The sequence below is a fragment of the Leptodactylus fuscus genome, chromosome 6, assembly GCF_031893055.1.
Source record: "Leptodactylus fuscus isolate aLepFus1 chromosome 6, aLepFus1.hap2, whole genome shotgun sequence".
Lineage (NCBI taxonomy): Eukaryota > Metazoa > Chordata > Amphibia > Anura > Leptodactylidae > Leptodactylus > Leptodactylus fuscus.
In genome coordinates this window covers 11,118,049-11,139,669 of record NC_134270.1, presented here as the reverse complement: position 1 = coordinate 11,139,669, position 21,621 = coordinate 11,118,049, and the positions used below count along the sequence as shown (strand labels likewise).

The window sequence follows — 21,621 nt, the reverse complement described above, 5'->3', positions numbered from 1 at the left end:
GACCTTGACGTCTAGAGACCTTATATAATACATGTCGCCGGTGTTGGGGCGCGGTGGCCATGTTGTTGGTGTGTATAGGAGCTTATCTATAGTGTGCGATGTGTTTTTTCACATTTTGTGACCATCTAGGTTTTTTCTTGCAGTTTTAACCTTCAGGGTTCCTATTGTTTTTCGCTTTTGTAAAAGGCTTAGCTCTTGTGGTGCACTTTGCCTCTACCAATATGGCGCCGCCCTAACATCTAATCAGAGTAGGGAAGGCGTGTCCACGTGACCCTCCCGTGTCAAATGACGTCATTGATCTTGCACCGGTTCAGGGGCTGCATGTGGATGTGATGTGAGTAGATGGGAGCTCGTCAGCAAGGAGGACAGTAGGTAAAGTCCAGCCAAGTGCAATGGCCATGTAATAGATTGCACAAGGACGACCACTGAGGTATCTTATGACATTTTGTGCAACTTTCTAATACACTTTGCATTATATTTCTTCACCATACTCCGCTGTCAGGGAACCGAAACCTTCATCTTAACGTTATGGGTCATCGCTTATGAGAAAGAATACCAGGGCGGGTCTGAAAATCTGCATTGAACCCTGTACATGTTACCGAAAAGGCTTAGATTTTGGCTTTACCCCCCTCTGTTTATATAGGACACCCCCAGTCAGTAAGCTTTAGTCTAGGGCGACATGGCAAGTCACGATCACCGTATCACCCTGCAAATCCTTCACCAATGTACGTGAATGGGGTCAAACTGCAAATTCACAGCCCCCTCGGGTTGACAACTCAACACCATTCTCTGACATGAGTCGCAGGCAAACGTGGCCATCTTTGGTCAAGAGTCGTAGCCAAAATTGCAGAGGCCGCACGTCCTCCACCGAACCTTCATGCATTACTAACCCATGTGGTCCTTGTTTGTGTTCCCTCTAGTGATGAAGGACCCGTCCTCTCCAATGGACGTCTGCCCCTTCTGCGGGAAGTCTTTTAAGAGGCTGAAATCCCACCTACCCCACTGCAAGATGGCTGAAAACAAAAACAAGAAACCCAACACAGACGAAGGAGACAAAAATAGGACTACCAACCAGGCGTCCGTGAAAGGAATGGACGCGCCATTACCAATCGCGGAAAAACAGAACCCAAGAATTAAAGAGACCGGACCCAAAAGACAAGTCCGGCAAGATAAGACAGTGCCCTTGTCCCGGGCGACACCATCGAAAGTGGGAGAAGACGCATCAAGGAACACATTTACCCAGCGAAAAGTTACCCCGACCATCGGACACGCCAAGGAAGCTCCTCAGGCAACCACAGGGACCAATCCGAGGCCAAAAGAACAGGATCACGTCCGAGTAGCACCGACCGAACCAAATTCTCCAATCCAGCAGGGCCTGGAGAGGACATTGGCAGCTAATATGGAGGGTCCACGTATGAGTAGTGCTTTACAGACTGTGAGGGACCAAGTATGGACTGGGAATGTAGAAGTAGATCCAGTCGGATCATCCTCATCCGAGCAGATGTCAGAACTAGACACAGTTAAAAATATTGGGGTACAGGGGCATTTCCAGGTCTGTGAACCAAAGTCTCTTGTTGGATCTACCAAGGCTTCCATGGTCTTCGGCAGGTCCACCAGCTTTCCACAGGAGAGGGTGAGAACAGAAACTGCGTGCCATGAAGAAGCCGAGATGGGGAGCATTAATGTGTTGGAGACTGTAGCGAAGTCTATGGAGAACAAGATGGATGTGCCACCCCCACCCAAGACTGTGCAGAGAGCAGATGGTCCCTTGGGGCTCCAATGGCTTCCTCAGTTGTATTCCAACTATGTCCAACAGAGAATTGTTCCTGGAAGACAAGACCAATGGGATCCCTATGGAAGAGGAACCAACCCGCAAGAGCCGACCCCAAGACGACTTGGTAGCGTACCTCCATTGTTTACATTTCTGCAAGGATCCTTTCTCTCTCAAAACTTCTTAGTCATTTTTTTTCCTTCTCTCTTTCCCTAGAACGTTGCGAGTCCATTCTAGAAAACCAGCGCTTGATGGACGTCAGGCTTGGAGATCTGCCTAACTGGTTTGCCCATCGGAAATACTCACCAAAGGCTATTCCGAAATTGATGGAACAGGGTGAGCAAGCAGATTTGCCTTATTTCCCCTCCGGGGGCGCTGTAGGGAAATTGAGCACTTGCTGGCAGGTTCTGTTTCAGACTACCGTTGGTCTTTGGAGGTACCTGCAGAGAGATGCTTTTATTGGGGGAATTTTCTAACAAAACCGTGACTCAAAGTCACTTTTGGGGCCCTTAAAGAGGTTTTTTTTTGGGACTGATAACCTGTCATGTGATTGGTGGAGATCTAACGCCGAGTAGCCTTGGGAATCAGCTATGTGAAGAGGCCGCAACACTTACAAGCTCTGTGGCCAATGACATCATGTTCATTAGTCACATGATACAGCAACTCAGTCCCATTCAATTGAATGGGGCTGAGCTGCAATACCAAGCACAGCCACTACCTAATGCAAGGTGCTGTGCTTGGTCTTTAGTGAAGAGTCCGCAGTGCTCACCCAAATGCTGTGGCCTCTACAACCAGCTGATCGGTGGGGGTCCTGGGTGTCAGACCCCTGTTTACCATCACATATTGAATGTGTAAGTCATGGAAAACCCTCTTTAGGACCAAATCAGCGGGAACCAACCTCTCTGCACCACCACCGACCACTCGATGGCAGTGCTCCACCAAGCGCTCTGTCCCCTACTCATTTACCAGAAACAGCGCTGCACTTTTGGCAGTGGCCATGTTTGGTATTACAGTTCAGATCAGCTTAGTCCTATTCAAGTAAATGGGACTGAACCGTAATACCAGGCACAACCACTACTAAAAGTATGGCGCTGTGCAACGGAGGAGTTAACCCTTCCCTCTCCTTTGACGTTTTACAATCTTGCACCTCTTTCCAGCTTGGGGCCGATACTACAACAAGTACATCAATGTGAAGAGGGGCGGCGTGGGCGGTCTGACCATGCTGCTCGCCGGATACTGCCTTCTCAGTTATTCGTGGAACTACGACCATATAAGTAAGACCTCTTCTTATAAATGACGCCACAAAACCTTCTTTACGTGTAATATAAGAGAGAAAGCCGTTTGGCAACTCAATGGTTAAAAATTTGATACCGTTTTGGGTCTGCAGCTCCTAGGCAGAACTATGTGTTCCCATGCTTACAACAATCCTGTCCTATATCCTTTACTCTCTCCCCTGCTTTGTACCAATATACATCGATAGGAGTTGGTATATCTGAGGCTGCGGTTTTAAGTAGAAAGCGGCCATGTTTTTCTATTCTTGTGCAACCCCTTTAATAATCGTCCTACTGATGGTTTCCCGAAGTGTGTCAAATAGCAGCGTTGGATGTTGTGAGGGCCCATTCCATAAAACATGACAAAGATATCTGTCATAGACCGGCATAAGCTTTGAAGATTACCCAAGAGAGAAGGGGGTAGATGTAGTGAGATACCTTACAGCACCCCGATTAAAACTTTGGGATTCCCTTTAAGGAGGACCACTCACCTCTGCTGACCATTTTAGTGAATACTTGGTATCCCCATGAGATTACTCTTTTCTTATAACTCTCTTCCTATGTCCCTCTGTTATTCCTCCTGGAAATCCTATCCTATCCTACTAATATGGATGTTTGTTCCTCAATCACGCAAAAACAGCTGAACGGATTTGCCTGAAATTTTCCACATACATAGATAGGAACCCCGATTAAGACATAGGCTACTTTTTATCCCGGTAAATGACGTCCCTACACGACAGCTATGAAGGAATTTAGGTTCACACAACACTAAAGGACCTGTGATGATGTCATCACAGGTCCTTGAACCGTTCTCTGATAAGATCAGGCCATGCGGTGGGCGGAGCTACACGCTAAATTGTGGGCAGTGCTATATTGAATGAAGCTGGACAGTGTGAAAGCTGAAGAAAATGGAGTCTCATAGAAGATCAGGAGACTACAGAACATGCAGGCTGTGTCTAGATAAGAGGAGTATATTGGGTGTAGAGGCTCAGTGAGTACAACGGAGAATGTGTTGTTCTGCCTCTGATGGGGGAGATCTGTGGCACATTTCAGCAACATCCGTTCAGCCGTTTGTAAGATAGAAGCTGCTCAGACACTCTCACACAAGACAACCCCTGTAATCCAAATTGCCAGATGTAGCAGAGCTGAGGCAGCGCAGTAGCACAGCTTGCTCTGCTCTCCATAGGGATATACATACAGCTGTGCATATGCACAGATGTAGCAGGGCCGAGATGTGGACGCAGGCGGATCATCGCCAACCGCATTTCGCTAAATACAAGCATTTCATTGCCAACAACAACCCGCAGACAAAGTTGCGGGCAGAAGCTAGTATGATTAAATTGATCAGTGGGAGTTACCATTCCCCTTAATGTGTGTGCTCCTACACCAGGCGTAAGTAACAATGGACTCTCCAGCTGTTGTGGAACTAAAAGTCCCAACATGGATACCTGCTCTACTCTTCTTGAAACTCCTATAGAAGTGGATAAGACATTCTGGGACTTGTAGTGCCAAAGGTCACTGATCCTTGTCCTAGACAGCCTGAGGCTGTCGGCACCGACTGAACCATGTCAGACTGTAGGGGTGCACCTGATAGCTTGGAGAATGGTTACACACATTTCCAGGAGGATTAATAGAGGATTGGCGCAATGCAGATTTCTAAGAAGAGATGCATCAACATTTTTTAATACAAATTATTTTTTATTTTAAAAAAATAGAAAAAAATCAGGGCACTCACCAGGGGAAGCCTGATGAAAGTGCATTTAGCACGAAACGATCGTCGCTTCATTTCTTCTACATCCCATCTACCCTACCCCCGTTTGTAAATGCTGTTCAAGTGCCTATTTTTATGGAAGATTATTAAAGTGGTGAATTTTACTACTGGCTGGTGAGTGCCCTGATTTTTTTCTATTTTTTTTGCACTATATTGGACTATTAGTTTAACAGTGAGCACCACCTGAATGCCAGATCATCTAGTTTGAGATCCAGTGATTTGGTGTATGTTCACACTCACAGAACGGTGCCGCTGCTTTTGAACTTTTTTGCATTTTTTATTTTAACATTAGCAATATTAAAGGGATCCTATCATTGGATTCCCTTTTTTTCCTCGATAACATGTAGGAATAGCCTTCTCCGCGCCGCCGATAACATGTCTTCTCCGTGCCACCGTTCGGTAGAAAATCTGGTTTTCTTCTGTATGCAAATGAGTTCTCTCACAGCACTGGGGGCGGGTCTTCAGCGCTCAAACAGCACTGGGGGCGTCCCCAATTATGCGAGAGAACTCTCCAGCACCGCCTCCTTCTTTTTCTGGAACGCCTCTCCCTGCGTCTTCTTCCGTCCAGGGTTTCAATCTTGTAGGCCTCGGGTAGAGCTGACTACGCATGCCCGGGCCACAAGAAAATGTCCGCTTACACCAGCTTACTGCGGCCATTTTCTTGTGGCCCGGGCATGTGCAGTCGGCTCTGCCCGAGGCCTAGAGGATTGAAACCCAGGACAGAAGAAGACGCAGGGAGAGGGCGTTCCCGAAGAAGAAGGAGGCGGCGCTGGAGGGTTGGCTTGCAGCATTGGGGACGCCCCCAGTGCTGCGAGAGAACTCATTGGCATACCGAAGAAAACCGTGAATTCTACCAAATGGCGGCGCGGAGAAGACATCTAAAGGTAGGAGGAGAATAGGCTTTCTTAAGGCTATTGCTACGTGTCATCGAGAAAAAAAGGTATCCAATGATAGGATCCCTTTAAAGCAGTCATGTATGTATGGCAAAAAAAACCACTATGTGGACAGGGTCTTAATAAACAGATATTATTGGGATCTGTTTTCGGGCAGCCATGATAATAGCGACTTATTTTACATTCATATGATGGCTGCAGTGTCATATGGTGATAATACGGACATTAAAATGCGTTGGAATTGGTGCTCCTTGGGACGGCCACAGCTTTGCCTCCGTATTGGACTTGTAATAGGGATCCATTATAGCCGTGTGACTGGATCTCTCTCTGCTGACAGTGACCTATAACTGAGGCGGGGGTTGTGCTCGCCTGAAGCGATAGAGCCATACAATGGAGTGCGGCCATCGGGATATTAACGTGCATGCAGGATATTTGCTTTAAAACCCACATTAACATAGAGAGCACTTCATGGCCGGCGCCGGCAGCTCCGGTAAATCATGTTTCATTGCAGACCATTATACCGCACCAGCTGGAAGGAAAACATTAACGTGGCGCAGCAATGTATTCTAGCAGCCGTAAAAGTAATATATCTCAACAGGCCCGAAAGACCAAATTACCTGGAGACTGCTGGATAGAATGCAGAGCGGGGCTGCAGGAGGCCGGGCCCACCCGGGGCCCCTGACACCTTCAGGCTCAGAGGTCCAGTTATGATTGCATTATAGGGGCCAGACCTGTCCTTGGGTTGTGGCCGGTATTACAGTTCTGTCCATTGCAGTGATCAAACTGAACTGCAATACAGGGACAACACGGTGGGTTCGAATCCCGCCAGGAACAACATCTGCAAGGAGTTTGTATGTTCTCCCCGTGTTTGCATGGATTTCCTCACATTCTACAAAGACATAATGTATATTGTGATCCCTATATGGGGCTGAACTGCAATACCACACACAACCTGTGGACAGATGTGGCGCTTTTGGTTTTTTTTTTGTATTCTATACTATTGGGTTGCCAGAAACACCCTGTCTGACATCTCCTTTATCCTATGGGGGGGACTCCGTACCTCGTTCTAAGAAATTGTGGAGGTCCCAATGACCCGGAGTGTCCCTTTAAAGAGGATCTTTCACCACCTCCCCCATTCTTCCACTGATTCTGGTGCAGTTGCAGTTACTTTTCTCTAGCCCCCACCGTTCCTGAGCAATCTGTGTTCTTAGTTTCTGCACCCAATATGCTAATTAGGCATTGTACGGTCAGGTGGGCGGTCTCTGGGCTGGAGCAAATAGTCTGAGACCACCCACCGGACAATAAAGAGCATATAGCGTTCTAAAACTAACTGCATAGATTGCAATTCTGTGCAAAAAACAATGGAGTTGTTGGAAGGTCCCCTTTAAAAGGTTTGCCAATTATCCCCCATATTGTTTCCCTTCGAGATGAGCGTCACCAGTGCGATCTGGCAGCTGCTTATCCCATATTAACCGTATATAAAACGCCTTGGCTTGGCTCTTTGCAGCAGTCTCTTCTCTGGCCAGCAGGGGGAGTTGGCGTTCCTTTGTAAAACCCATCCAAAATTCAACTTTTTGTTTTTCAGAGCAGGATCGGTGGAGGAAATATCACTGACACCTGGGATCTCCTGACACCCCACAAGGGTCTCCGGCGGCCATGATCTCTTGGAAAACAGCCAGTCTACACCAAGTGCCTTGTGAACGTTTGCACTGACCGTTTCCTTTACGTTATTTATGTTGTGTGATGTTACATGTTATGGTTGATAAAGTTTATTTCTAGTATTAGTTATATGAAGGAGGACGCGCTGTGACCCCGTCATTAATAAAAGGGTTCCCCGACTGTGAGATATGTGCTGGATTCTCTACATCTAGAAGGATACGTGAAAGTTTTGTCACAGGAATTTTTGCAACTGTCCCCCGTCACAACGGGGTTTGCACAACGCAGAAACAATCCCCGTTCTAAGGAGTGGAACTGATATTCAGTCCTAGAAATTTGTGCAATAAGTCTACTGCAAGTGAATTCTCACCTACAGGAAGTCGGACAGGACATTATACAGTAGGGTAACTAGGAATAGCGGGGCCCCGTGGAGAACTTTTGACATGCCCCCCCCCCCCCTTCCTGACCGACACCGAAGACCGACCCCCCACCACATTCCTGCGTGCTCCACTATGCTCCATAGTGGCCCCTGCAAACAGTATTATGCCCCATAGTAGCCCCTGCACACAGTATTATGCCCCATAGTGGCCCCTGCACACACTATTATGCCCCATAGCGGCCCCTGCACACAGTATTATGTCCCATAGTGGCCCCTGCACACAGTATTATGCCCCATAGTGGCCCCTGCACACAGTATTATGCCCCATAGTGGCCCCTGCACACAGTATTATGCCCCATAGCGGCCCCTGCACACAGTATTATGCCCCATAGCGGCCCCTGCACACAGTATTATGCCCCATAGCGGCCCCTGCACACAGTATTATGCCCCATAGTGGCCCCTGCACACACTATTATGTCCCATAGCGGCCCCTGCACACACTATTATGCCCCATAGCGGCCCCTGCACACACTATTATGCCCCATAGCGGCCCCTGCACACAGTATTATGCCCCATAGTGGCCCCTGCACACAGTATTATGCCCCTTAGTGTCCCCTGCACACAGTATTATGTCCCATAGTGGCCCCTGCACACTGTATTATGCCCCATAGTAGCCCCTGCACACAGTATTATGCCCCATAGTGGCCCCTGCACACAGTATAATGTCCCATAGTGGCCCCAGCACACACTATTGTGGCCCCAGCACACACTATTGTGGCCCCTGCACACAGTATTATGCCCCATAGTGGCCCCTGCACACACTATTATGCCCCATAGTGTCCCCTGCACACACTATTATGCCCCATAGTGTCCGCTGCACACAGTATTATGTCCCATAGTGGCCCCTGCACACAGTATTATGTCCCATAGTGGCCCCTGCACACAGTATTATGCCCCATAGTGTCCCCTGCACACACTATTATGCCCCATAGTGTCCCCTGCACACAGTATTATGTCCCATAGTGGCCCCTGCACACACTATTATGCCCCATAGTGGCCCCTGCACACACTATTATGCCCCATAGTGTCCCCTGCACACACTATTATGCCCCATAGTGGCCCCTGCACACAGTATTATGTCCCATAGTGGCCCCAGCACACACTATTATGCCCCATAGTGGCCCCTGCACACAGTATTATGCCCCATAGTGACCCCTGCACACAGTATTATGTCCCATAGTGTCCCCTGCACACACTATTATGCCCCATAGTGTCCCCTGCACACACTATTATGCCCCATAGTGTCCCCTGCACACACTATTATGCCCCATAGTGTCCCCTGCACACACTATTATGCCCCATAGTGGCCCCTGCACACAGTATTATGTCCCATAGTGGCCCCTGCACACAGTATTATGCCCCATAGTGGCTCCTGCACACAGTATTATGTCCCATAGTGGCCCCAGCACACACTATTATGCCCCATAGTGGCCCCTGCACACAGTATTATACCCCATAGTGGCCCCTGCACACAGTATTATGCCCCATAGTGTCCCCTGCACACAGTATTATGCCCCATAGTGGCCCCTGCACACAGTATTAAGCCCCATAGTGGCCCCTGCACACAGTATTATGCCCCATAGTGGCCCCTGCACACAGTATTATGCCCCATAGTGGCCCCTGCACACAGTATTATGCCCCATAGTGGCCCCTGCACACAGTATTATGCCCCATAGTGGCCTCTGCACACAGTATTATACCCCATAGTGGCCCCTGCACACAGTATTATGCCCCATAGTGGCCCCTGCACACAGTATTATGCCCCATAGTGGCCTCTGCACACAGTATTCTGCCCCATAATGAACACCCATGAACAATTATTATACTCTAGGGTCTTTTCAGACCTCAGAGTATAATAATCAGAGACCGAGGGGGGATACCAACATTAAAAAAAACACTGTTACTTACCTATCTCCGGCTCCGCTGCAGTCTTCGGTGGTGTCTGCCATCTTTAATGGCGTACGGACGTCACATGACCCGGAACACAGTTCCGGGTCATGTGACGTCAGGAACTGCACACAACTAGGCCCGATGCCTGTATGGAGCCCGGAGAGGTAAGTAACAGTGTTTGTTATGTTCTCTTATCTCTCCTGGGCCTCTGATCATTATACTCGGGGGTCTGAGAAGACACACACACCCCCCCGAGTATAATAACGATGTTTGTGGGGCCTGCGGCGTCACTTACCGATCCCGACCCTGCCAGGATCGGTAAGTAAATAGAGCCTATTACCGGCTGGGGTAACTCCAGCCGGTAACGGCCTATTAAGAAAAAAAAAAGCCGCAGGGGTAGCGGCTGTCACCGGGCCCCGTAATGTCCCGGGCCCAGTGGTAGCTGCTACCCTGGTAGTTACGCCACTACAGTCACTGGATAGGTCATGTAAAAGTCCAAACATACCTATGGTGGACATTATAGTGATAGCACCTCAGGGACCTACTTTGTGGCCATTCTCTAATACAGTGGGCAACCATAAGGGGAAATTTTTGGCTGGTTCTGGGCTTATATCATTCTTGGATCCTGTTCAAAGGGATAAATATTAATGCTGTTTCTTAAGGAAAGCTCATCAGTATTCGATTAGTCCAGGTTCGACAACCCCACCAGTCAGCTGTTCAAAGCAGATAATACACAAAGAATGAAACAGGAAGCAGAGAGCGCTGTTCTCTAGTTAGTGGTGGAACTGAGTCACTGCAGCTTAGCTTCCATTCAAGAAAATAAGAGCTGATGTGCAGTACCTGATATGGCCACTACACAGAGAACGGAGCTGTCTTCTTTCTACTACATTCTCTGTGTATTGGCTGATCAGTAAGGGTTCCAGGTAAGGGCCATCCCCCCCATTAATCTAATATTGGTGCCTTATCCTATAAATAATAATAAGCATGAGCGAGTAGCCTTAACTTACCTTTCCTAGAGTTACCTTTCCCTGGGAATAGACCAGGTGCTGCAATTTTATCAAAATTTTAATTTTATCAAAAGAATGTATTTTTCCTCTAATTTAGGGGTCATGTAAGGACGAGTTATAGGAGGACTGACTAGTCATTCAGTGCTAAAATTCCAACATGTCCTTGCAAGTGTTGTCCTTTTGAGCACTAAAACATTGAAAGTCTCACACGGTTGGATGGACGAGGACACGGCAGTATTGTCTGTGTCCGCGCTTCCGTTCTTCCACCGTCCACTGCTCACTTCCTCACCAGAAAGGCGTAGCGGCTCTTGCTGCATTTGTTGGCGTAGTGGCCTAGGTCCCCGCACTACAGGGCCAAAAACATAAGGTAAAGTTAGAAATAGAGAAGAAATATTATTTATTGCAGGAAAACTCAATATAATTACAATGCAAGTCCATCAATGTAATGCGTGTATGCAGCGGATCCATAAGAGTGGGGGTCCTGGGTACCCAATGAAGCATAAGGACAAAGGTTATAGCAAGACGCCCCTTTTTACAGAGCCAAAATGCAATATTTAATGGCACCAGATATAAGACCGCTGTGTCTGGTGTCACTTGTGGCTCAGTGGTTCGCATGTTGGGAGTCCTGAGTTTGATAGTGTTCACACTATCAGTAAAGCACTGCAGAATTTGATGGCACTATGTAAGTAAGCTAATACTTACCTTGAAACACGTGACCTGTTCCAGGGGCCGCAGACCTCCGCAGGCACTCTCTTGTATCTTTCTAAAGTTTTCATGCATCATGGTGAGAACAGTCAGGTGTGGGAGATGTGGCATCTCCATAATGAGGGTCGGGTGGTTTGATAGGGGCTCAGGATCACAGGGTAGTGAGGGGGTGGGGTGCCGCGGAGGGGCAGCAGCATTCTGTAAGAAGGAGGAGGAGGGTCACCAAGACATGAAGGATACTTCTGTACTGAATGTTAAGGGCTTGTCTGTATTGAACACAGTTTTAGACATTATATATTATATCATACATTACATTACTTCTCCTGTACTGATCCTGAGTTACATCCTGTATTATACTCCAGAGCTGCGCTCACTATTCTGCTGGTACAGTCACTGTGTACATACATTACATTACTTATCCTGTATTATACTCCAGAGCTGCGCTCACTATTCTGCTGGTGCAGTCACTGTGTACATATATTACTTATCCTGTATTATACTCCAGAGCTGCACTCACTATTCTGCTGGTGCAGTCACTGTGTACATATATTACTTATCCTGTATTATACTCCAGAGCTGCGCTCACTATTCTGCTGGTGCAGTCACTGTGTACATACATTACTTATCCTGTACTATACTCCAGAGCTGCGCTCACTATTCTGCTGGTGCAGTCACTGTGTACATACATTACATTACTTATCCTGTATTATACTCCAGAGCTGCGCTCACTATTCTGCTGGTGCAGTCACTGTGTACATACATTACATTACGTATCCTGTATTATACTCCAGAGCTGCGCTCACTATTCTGCTGGTACAGTCACTGTGTACATACATTACATTGCTTATCCTGTATTATACTCCAGAGCTGCGCTCACTATTCTGCTGGTGCAGTCACTGTGTACATACATTACATTACTTATCCTGTATTTTACTCCAGAGCTGCGCTCACTATTCTGCTGTGCAGTCACTGTGTACATACATTACATTACTTATCCTGTATTATACTCCAGAGCTGCGCTCACTATTCTGCTGGTACAGTCACTGTGTACATACATTACATTACTTATCCTGTATTATACTCCAGAGCTGCGCTCACTATTCTGCTGGTGCAGTCACTGTGTACTACATTACATTGCTTATCCTGTATTATACTCCAGAGCTGCGCTCACTATTCTGCTGGTGCAGTCACTGTGTACATACATTACATTACTTATCCTGTATTTTACTCCAGAGCTGCGCTCACTATTCTGCTGTGCAGTCACTGTGTACATACATTACATTACTTATCCTGTATTATACTCCAGAGCTGCGCTCACTATTCTGCTGGTGCAGTCACTGTGTACATACATTACATTACTTATCCTGTATTATACCCCAGAGTTGCACTCACTATTCTGCTGGTGCAGTCACTGTGTACATATATTACTTATCCTGTATTATACTCCAGAGCTGCGCTCACTATTCTGCTGGTGCAGTCACTGTGTACATACATTACATTACTTATCCTGTATTATACTCCAGAGCTGTGCTCACTATTCTGCTGGTACAGTCACTGTGTACATACATTACATTACTTATCCTGTATTATACCCCAGAGCTGCGCTCACTATTCTGCTGGTGCAGTCACTGTGTACATACATTACATTACTTATCCTGTATTATACTCCAGAGCTGCGCTCACTATTCGACTAGCTTTACAGAGTACTAACCTTTATATGGTCTGGACTGCAAAGAACCAAGTCAACTTTTGGGCTGGAAAACATAAAATGTGACTGTTATTTGGAATCCCATCAAAAAACAAACAAACAATATCTGTAATATTGCGGTGGGTGACAGCATCTCTGTATAATCGATCACTGCACATCTCTCGGGCGTCCTCTATTATGGGGCCATAGACTGGTAAGTAGCAAAGACTGCAGAGTAATAGAGACTGCAAGGTTGATGATAAGGGGCTTTTATTTCATACTCTGCAATGTATAATATCCGCAGTGGCAATGTTACCTGCTTCCATTATTCCCTTCTATAGATACTAGTGAATACTATATACATCTGAGGGTTGTCATATTCACCAGTCCCTAGAGAAGGGGTGACAAGATCCTTCTAACATTGCTCCTATGCACGTTACAAGTTGATGTATCAACTGCAGTCCACCTTGCTGTAAGGAATCTTGCAGAATGCGGTCTGGATTTCTTGACAGTAGTTTATACCTACATGTAAGCAGATAGAGCCAAGGCTTACAGTGGCCTACACGGACAGCTGACAACTTACTGGACGTATTTACACCGAGGACCTTCTGGGCAGAAGCCAACCAGGTAGTTGGTGCACATCACTCTGCGCGTGTGCCTGTGTTTGCACAGTGGACCTGGTCGGGCATGGAAATGGGAACAAAAATATTAGTCAAATTCATAGGTAAAGAAAGGAATCCACCAATACAATGACCCATGTTTACAAATGGCGCTGCTAGATCTTTTTACAAACCCCCCCACCCACCATGAGCCATCCTGGTTCCTTATATGGCAGAATGGTCTTTGGACCCCATAGACACAGGCTCGTAATCTCTGCCACCCCATAATCACTCCATTGGTTACATAGACCATGAGATATTTTGTAACATCTCACATGAAGAAGTGGCAACAATGTATCCAATGACTGAGCCCTCGGTCTCTACAAACAAGGGATTAATCCCCACCCATTACACAATGTCGATCTCTACAGAAGTCACGACAAGCAACGAAAGCAATATAAGCCTGTCAGTCATTCACAGCCAAAAGCTCACGTAGGGCGTTATTGGGCGACTCTGGGAGTAGGAGAAACTGGATAATATACACTAATGCTTTCCTATGGTCCTCCCTGTTACTCCACCTTACAGATGACAGTCCGGGAAAAGCCTTCCTTATATGACGGGGTATTGTGGTGATAGAGAGTATTAGACTAACCAAAGGGTTAAATAATGGCTTCAGCACATCCCCCGAAACTGCAGATTATGCTACAAGCATTTGCAAGGTAACTATACTATAGGCATCTATAGGGTTGACTACTATTGGGAGACGTATTACCATGTTTGCAGAATCCTCTGTCGTACCACGGGCAGTCCTTAATCTTAGAAGCGGGGTCGATGTGCAGGAAGGGACAGTCTTTGTTGCTGCATTCACCTAGTAGTGACAATTAAGCACAGAAGTTTAAGGGGGCCTCCAACAACTTCAGTTCTTTTCATCCTTTAATAGTCACCGCTAAACTGATTCCAGCACAGCTGAAAATTTTTCTCTAGCCCCCACCATTCCTGAGCAATCAATGCAGTTAGATTTGGAATCTAATGTGTCAACTTGACTCCCTAATACTACATGGGTGGTGTCAGGCAGGAACAGTCAAGGGGTGTGACTTAGAGCTTGCACGGTCCGCCTCTGATTGGAGCTCTGAGTCACACCCCCTCTGCCTGTCACCACCCACTCAACATTAGGGAGTCTAGTTAACATATCAGGCACCAAAACTGACAGCACCGATTGCTCAGCAGGGGTGGGAGCTAAAGAGCAAATTCCAGCTGCGCCAGAATCAGTAACGGGACGGCTATTGAGGAATGAAAAGTGCTTGATTTGGTGGAGGGGGTGAAAGGTTCTCTTTAATTTCTATGAAATTTGTGTTATTATATTATCGACCAGTAGAGGGAAGCAAAAGACCGCTAGGATCTCGCGGATTTAACCCCTTAACACAAACCTCAGTGTTTCGGATATCACTCGGTTCTGCCACTGTTAAGGCCGCAGTTGTGTGTGAACCCCCCAAATCCAGTAAGCTACAGAAACCTAATAGCGACTTCCTGTGACTCTCATTCATTGTTACAGAGGGCAACCATCTGTGCCAGGTGACTACTGATTTGACTCAATCTCGGTAAAATCCCTTGTGGGGAAATCATCATGAACTTTTTCAGTTTATTTCTCGATCACTAAATCTCAGAGCCGCTGAGGACCCCGAGCGAGGAAACTGAGTAATCCGTATTTCTGTTACTATGATCCCCGGACTATCGGATGGCGGACTGATAGATTGTAGTGTGTTGTGGTGTAAGGAGATGATCTGTACCCGTCCTCTCATATTGCAGTACAATTTATGCATGCAGTATAGTAGGACTATATATACAAGAATGGTAGTGTCACGCCTGCTGCTATGTGATGTGATCTCTACAGCCAGGTGTGTTTTCCCATCACAGATTTCATTATGGACGACTTTTACACCCAGTGAAGCAGAACTGAAAACAAACAGAACAGGAGCAGAGTAGTGCGGAGGTGACTAGTTGTACAAGCTGGAGGGCGACATTCACCGAGTGGTGTCAGTCAGTGCCACAGGGATGACTGGTAGTTGGCATCGGGCTGACCCTGGTGCCAAGCTGTAGTAATGCTATGACATTCACTGCCAAGGGCTAGTAAATCCAGAAATATAGGCGAGCGAGTTAAAATTTTAGGTGACTGTCCGTCCTCTCGTTTCCAAAGTGTATTGTAACAGCTACAATGTGGATTTCCAACATAACTTATATAGTGGTGCCATATACAAGCTGTGCCGCTATACTGCACACATATATATTACTGCTATATGATACACACACTTTCCATACATGTATCATTCTGCTATACATGATAGATACATAGTACCACTATACCAAATTTATATACCTATACATACATATACAATTCCTGTATATATAGTCCCACAATACTGCACACATCTATATTACTGCTATATGATACACATACACTTATACATTTTACATACATGTATCAATCTGCTATACCACACATATATATATATAGTACTGCTATATCATACACACATATACAGACTTTCCAATCACATTTATGCACCGATACCATTCCTGTATATATAGTCCCACTTTACTGCACGCATATATATTAATGCTATATGATACACACACGTCTATACATTTTACATACATGTATCCATCTGCTATACCACACACATATATAGTACTGCTATATCATACACACATATACAGACTTTCCAATCCCATTTATACACCGATACCACTCCTGTATATATAGTCCCACTATACTGCACGCATAAATTGTACTGCTATATGGTACTCACATGGCACTTACAGAGATTACACTCACATGTAGATGCCCAAGGTCATAGTTAGAGTTCCTACCCTATGTGAAACCACTTTGATGCGACAGATATCGACCATGGCAGCTATAGGGTTAAACAGATGGACCCAAGAGATCCCTGACCCCAAATATATTTTAGTTGACACCCAACCATGGGGAGCATAAAACTGGCCCATGAGAGTACCAGAGGATGCCCTGGTGGGCCAGGGCTGTAACACAATAATGGTCCAACAGAAGACGCCCAAATGTGAAGGCTACTATGTTAGAGGGTGGCCCCCAAATCATTTATATAGGGGACCATGGCGGGGCCTATGAGATGATCATCGTCAAGTAATAGCTAAGCAATGCAGGGCATGCTGGAATGTGTAGTACATCACACTAGAGTTTGGCTAAATTCATTCTCAGTGTTCTTTACCCATAGACCCGGCCTTCACTCACCAAATTTGGAATAGAAGTAACACTCGGGCATTCGACCCATGTCATACTCATGGAGGAACTCGCAGTGGTCGCCTTTCTTGCACAGACCCCTCAGCCAGTGTTTGCAGACTACAGTCTTCTCCCCAGTCAGGTGACGGAAGGGGCACATGGGACCTACGATACAACATAATACAGGGCATGTATAGTGTAGGATATATGGGGTGCAGATATAGCAGTCACACCTCGGGCCATGGAGCCTGATGTGGTCCAGTGACCTCTCTACCACGATTATGAAGACACCAGTATTATAAATGGAACATGGTAGATGGGCACAGATTCTGCATTGGGGCCCAGGAGCTTTAGGTTGCACCTCTGATGAGGACTCCACGACATTGGTCAGAAAACCCAGCGAACACATCAGAGATGTAACTTGAAGGTTATGTATCCCCATGCAAAATGTGATCAAGGGCCCCTCTGCCATTCTATGCTGCAGAGGGGCCCCGGGGCACTTCTCAGACAACAGGGCACAGGTTGCAATTGCAACCTCTACATTTGGTATTGAAGGAGACTAGCACAGAAGAAACACTTAGGTTTGATTATTTTGTAAAGATCAATAACAATACTCCAGTTGCATCCAGAGCTGCATTCCAAATTCTGCTATGGTCCAATAGCACAGTACGGACAGATGCATTTGGAATGCAGCTTTGGGTGTGATTGGAGCATAAACCAGGATTTTTACAATTTTTCAGGGTTATTTCACATTATTTGTCGATTTAGGCAGTGAAAGGAAGTCTCTGGTTCAGTTACAGACAAAAGAACCAAGATTACGTAAAAAACTTAGTATTTACGACCAATGAGGCGTGCATCTCCGCGTCTAATATTTATTCGCCCTACCTTTTCTGCAGATGCCCCGTATGAAGAAGTCACACACAGCTGCCCCGGACTCTGCACGACACAAAGGAAAGAAAGTGATTGTTGTACACAGAGCCCTTCTGTTTATACACAGTGTAGAGCTATCCTTACAAGGGGACGCATTAACCCCTTCCTGACTGCTGATGTGCGTCTGCAAAAGAATTGCTCTTTAGGGTCTGTTCACACTGACAGTTTCTAGTAACTAAAGGCTATGCCGACTTATACAGATCCAAGATATTTTTATTGTAAACGATGAAGGAACCTGGCAAACAGGATTAAAAGAATCTACTGTTTTGTGTATACAGCTTCCACGTAGGTATGTGCAGCCATGGCTACAGACTACAAACAATCCCTGAGTAGTCTGATCCTGCAATCATATTCTCATTCACCTGTCTATGACTCCCTTGTTAAAGGGGGTGTCCAGGGATTATGTGAAAGCTTACTTCCTCTGGGGTACTTTATGTGAAGAACCCCATTTCATCTGCTCCCAGTTTAATATCCCCTACACCTACCCCCAGTTTAATACCCCCTTCATCTGCCTTTAAGTTTCATACCCCCCCTTCATCACCCTCCAGTTTAATACCCCCTTCATCTACCTTCAGTTTAATGCCCCCTTCATCTACCTTCAGTTTAATGCCCCCTTTATCTCCCTCCAGTTTAATACCCCCCTTCATCTGCCTCTAGTTTAATGTCCCCCTTCATCTCCCTCCAGTTTAATACCCCCCTTCATCTGCCTCCAGTTTAATGTCCCCCTTCATCTGCCTTAAAGTTTAATACCCCCTTCATCTACCTTCAGTTTAATGCCCCCCTTCATCTGCTTCCAGTTTAATGTCCCCCTTCATCTCCCTCCAGTTTAATGCCCCCCTTCATCTGCCTCCAGTTTAATGACCCCTTCATCTGCCTCCAGTTTAATGTCCCCCTTCATCTGCCTTCAGTTTAATACCCCACTTCATCTGCCTCCAGTTTAATGTCCCCCTTCATCTCTCTTCAGTTTAATACCCCACTTCATCTGCCTCCAGTTTAACATAATAAAACACTGATACTCACCTCTCCTCACTCCCTGCAATCTTTTGTCCCGGACTGTTCAGGGAGCAGGAGGAGTGATGTGAGTTACATCATCACATCGCTCCTACAGCTCCTGGGGCCGGAGCACACAGAGCGGTGAAGCAGGGGCTGTCTGAGGATGGTTCCTGCTTCACTATTGTATCCGGACACAGATGAGTTGAATCCAGGACATACCTCCCATCCCACCGCCCGGGACCGCGGGACAGAACCTAGAATCCAGGACTGTCCCGCAGAATCCTGTATGTTTGGGAGGTATGCCCTAGAAAAAGTAAGTTTATACAAATTCCCTGGATAACCTACCAAATGCGAGCTACACATCCATTCTCATAGGAGCTGAATACACAAAACGACAGGGTATTTCTAATAAAAGCCACTTACAAACCTGCATAAATCTTTTATTCTAGGTGCTTACAGCAGTAAAAATGTTGGTTATAAAGATATACATAGCCTCTATATAGACAGATGTAGGTCAAACTCATTTAAGTTTCGTTGTCAGATTTGCAGCGTTCCTTCACTTTGGGGCTGCTGCAGGGCATGGAAAGAGTTATTGGCGGCTATCCAAGCAGGTGTCAATGCATGTGGATCATTGTAATATATACAGTCAGTTTTACGTTTTGCAGCCATCTTGGACCTGTTTTTACGGATCCCTCTTAGGCTTCAGTCTATTGAGTGATCTGTGAAATATTAGGACATTTTGTATTTTTTGATGGATTCGAACAGACTGTCAAAAATAAGGACACGTAAACGGCAAGATTGAAATTAGTTGGGGGGGGGGAATTAATGTATCTATACCAGTTTTGACGTAGATGGGTTATAATGCGGCACATCTTTGTTGCAAGGCCCCTTCTACACCAACCTTCATGAGAATATTGCCTAAGGCTGTGATCACATCTTCCTCAGACTGAAGGGGTCAGGTGCACTTTACAGAGGTTATAAAAGATTTGACTGTTTCCTTCCAGAAACAGCGCCACCCCTGTGCACAGGTTGCATATGGTATTGCAGCTTAGCTTTATCGACGTCAGAAGCTGAGCTGCAATACCAAACACAAGCTGTGATCTGGTAAGCCGCCATTTTTTCCTAATTCTGTGCAACCCCTTTAAGAAAGTTTTGCGTTCTTAAGCAATTTAGCATTGAACTGTAATTCCGAGCACTGCGCCAATTTCACACATTGGAGGAAATTTATCAATCCCTCTACTCCAGTTTTCTGGTATAAAGGGAGGACGGGAGCCTCTTCCTAAATCACTTGTTCCGTACACCATTTGTGGAACGCCAGTCTTAATAAATCTGTCCCCTTGTCTGGATTTAACCCAATTAATAATGCATCATGTTTGGATCGGAGCGTTCCCTTCCATACACCCTACTGCATATTTCATGAGCATCCTGCATTTCGTCCTCTGAGTGGCCTTATTGTCATTACATTGACTTCGGGACGCAAATCGTACTTACTGTCCATGCCTTGGAAAGGCAGGATCTGGGACCCCCGCTGACCTTCAACATCCTTCTCAAGGTCAAAACTAAATTTTTCCAACCCAGCTATTAGATCCTGCATGTCTGTGGCTCGCTGAACACAGGGAAGGCCCCACGATGTGAAGAACGATGCCCTCTTTCTAAAACGAACATACAAAACAAGTCACGAAAAATAGAATGACAGTTTCGTTTTAGGGCCAAGATGAACAATATTCTCGCACCAGCATATTCCATAGTGCTGTACCCAGATAACGCGCCCCCTGGAAAGGCCATACCTCTGCCTGGAGATAGGTGAAGCCAAGCCCAGCTTACAGGCCCCGATCCTGCTCCGCCATGACTAATAGACACCTGTGACCACACATGTGGAGTAATTGTTTGACCAGCCCGGGTAGACATCATTGCTTCCTATGTGAATTGTAAGCTAGGTCAGTACTAGTGTGAACTTAGCCTAATCCTAAGGGAGCATTCACACGGGGCAAAATGGCTTGGATTCTGGCGCGACTCTAATTGGTGCCATAATCCGCGCAGTTAAAAAGCCTCCCCATAGAACGCTATCTTTTACCGTGCGGATTATGGCGCCAATCCCGCACGGAGTCGCGTCAGAATCCGAGCCATGTTGTCCTGTGTGAATGCCCCCCTAGACTGGGGTTTCATGCTGTATTTTTCCCCATTTTATGCCACAGTTAGGGAGGGTTCACACGGTGTAACGTGCCGCGTGATGTGGCACGTCTACGCCACGGGACCCTTTGCGGCCCGTACATGCTCCCATTGATTTCAATGGGAGCGGGGATCGCAAAATCACGGCCGCAAACTAGCACGGCGCATACGATCCCCGCTCCCATTGAAATCAATGAGAGCGTGTACGGCCCGCAAAGGGTCCCGCGGCGTAGATGTGCCACATCACGCGGCACGTTACACCGTGTGAACCCTCCCTTGCAGTGAATTGCTTGTCATACCGGTATATATGTTTATGGAAGGTGAAGAATAATAGTTATGTATATTGACTGGTATTTAGGGGACTGGACGTTTATGACTGAGGCAACATTATGGACATAAAGGGTTAATTCACATGTCCAGACCATGTTGTTTTTTTCCGAAATTGCTGCACAATTCAGGCCTATGTCTCCCTGAGACCTGAATTGGCCTTGTTGCCCATATCAACCAATCAGAATCCTTGTTTCATTTCTCCAGTGCAGGTTACAGGATACAAGCTGCTCTCTGATTGGTTGCTGTGGGCACTGAGG

The 21,621-nt window shown here is 46.4% G+C and overlaps 2 protein-coding genes across 2 annotated transcripts; one reads left to right on the top strand and one right to left on the bottom strand.

Annotated features, from left to right (window-relative positions):
- The first annotated feature begins 322 nt into the window (after positions 1 to 322).
- MTNAP1 (mitochondrial nucleoid associated protein 1) lies at positions 323 to 7,498 on the top strand. The gene is made up of 5 exons (XM_075279352.1): positions 323 to 372; positions 921 to 1,898; positions 1,988 to 2,107; positions 2,929 to 3,045; positions 7,292 to 7,498. Exons 2-5 carry the CDS (start codon positions 923 to 925, stop codon positions 7,318 to 7,320), a joined length of 1,242 nt encoding a protein of 413 aa, XP_075135453.1. The 5' UTR covers positions 323 to 372; positions 921 to 922; the 3' UTR covers positions 7,321 to 7,498.
- A 3,477-nt stretch (positions 7,499 to 10,975) lies between these two features.
- CPSF4L (cleavage and polyadenylation specific factor 4 like) lies at positions 10,976 to 20,459 on the bottom strand. The gene is made up of 8 exons (XM_075278178.1): positions 20,357 to 20,459; positions 17,828 to 17,878; positions 16,955 to 17,107; positions 14,462 to 14,557; positions 13,674 to 13,767; positions 13,115 to 13,157; positions 11,401 to 11,601; positions 10,976 to 11,044 (listed from the first exon to the last, which is right to left on the bottom strand). The coding sequence occupies exons 1-8, from the start codon at positions 20,457 to 20,459 to the stop codon at positions 10,976 to 10,978; spliced, it is 810 nt and encodes a 269-aa protein (XP_075134279.1).
- Positions 20,460 to 21,621: the final 1,162 nt, after the last annotated feature.

Excerpts from the sequence above, each read along its gene's own strand:
- CPSF4L (XM_075278178.1), bottom strand. The coding sequence starts at position 20,459 with ATGCAGGATCTAATAGCTGGGTTGGAAAAATTTAGTTTTGACCTTGAG. Across the intron at positions 17,879-20,356 it reads GCCTTTCCAAGGCATGGACA|AGTCCGGGGCAGCTGTGTGT; the intron begins GTAAGTACGATT and ends TGTGTCGTGCAG. Across the intron at positions 13,768-14,461 it reads CAGAGGATTCTGCAAACATG|GTCCACTGTGCAAACACAGG; the intron begins GTAATACGTCTC and ends ATGCCCGACCAG.
- MTNAP1 (XM_075279352.1), top strand. The coding sequence starts at position 923 with ATGAAGGACCCGTCCTCTCCAATGGACGTCTGCCCCTTCTGCGGGAAG. Across the intron at positions 1,899-1,987 it reads GCCGACCCCAAGACGACTTG|AACGTTGCGAGTCCATTCTA; the intron begins GTAGCGTACCTC and ends CTCTTTCCCTAG. Across the intron at positions 2,108-2,928 it reads TCCGAAATTGATGGAACAGG|CTTGGGGCCGATACTACAAC; the intron begins GTGAGCAAGCAG and ends ACCTCTTTCCAG.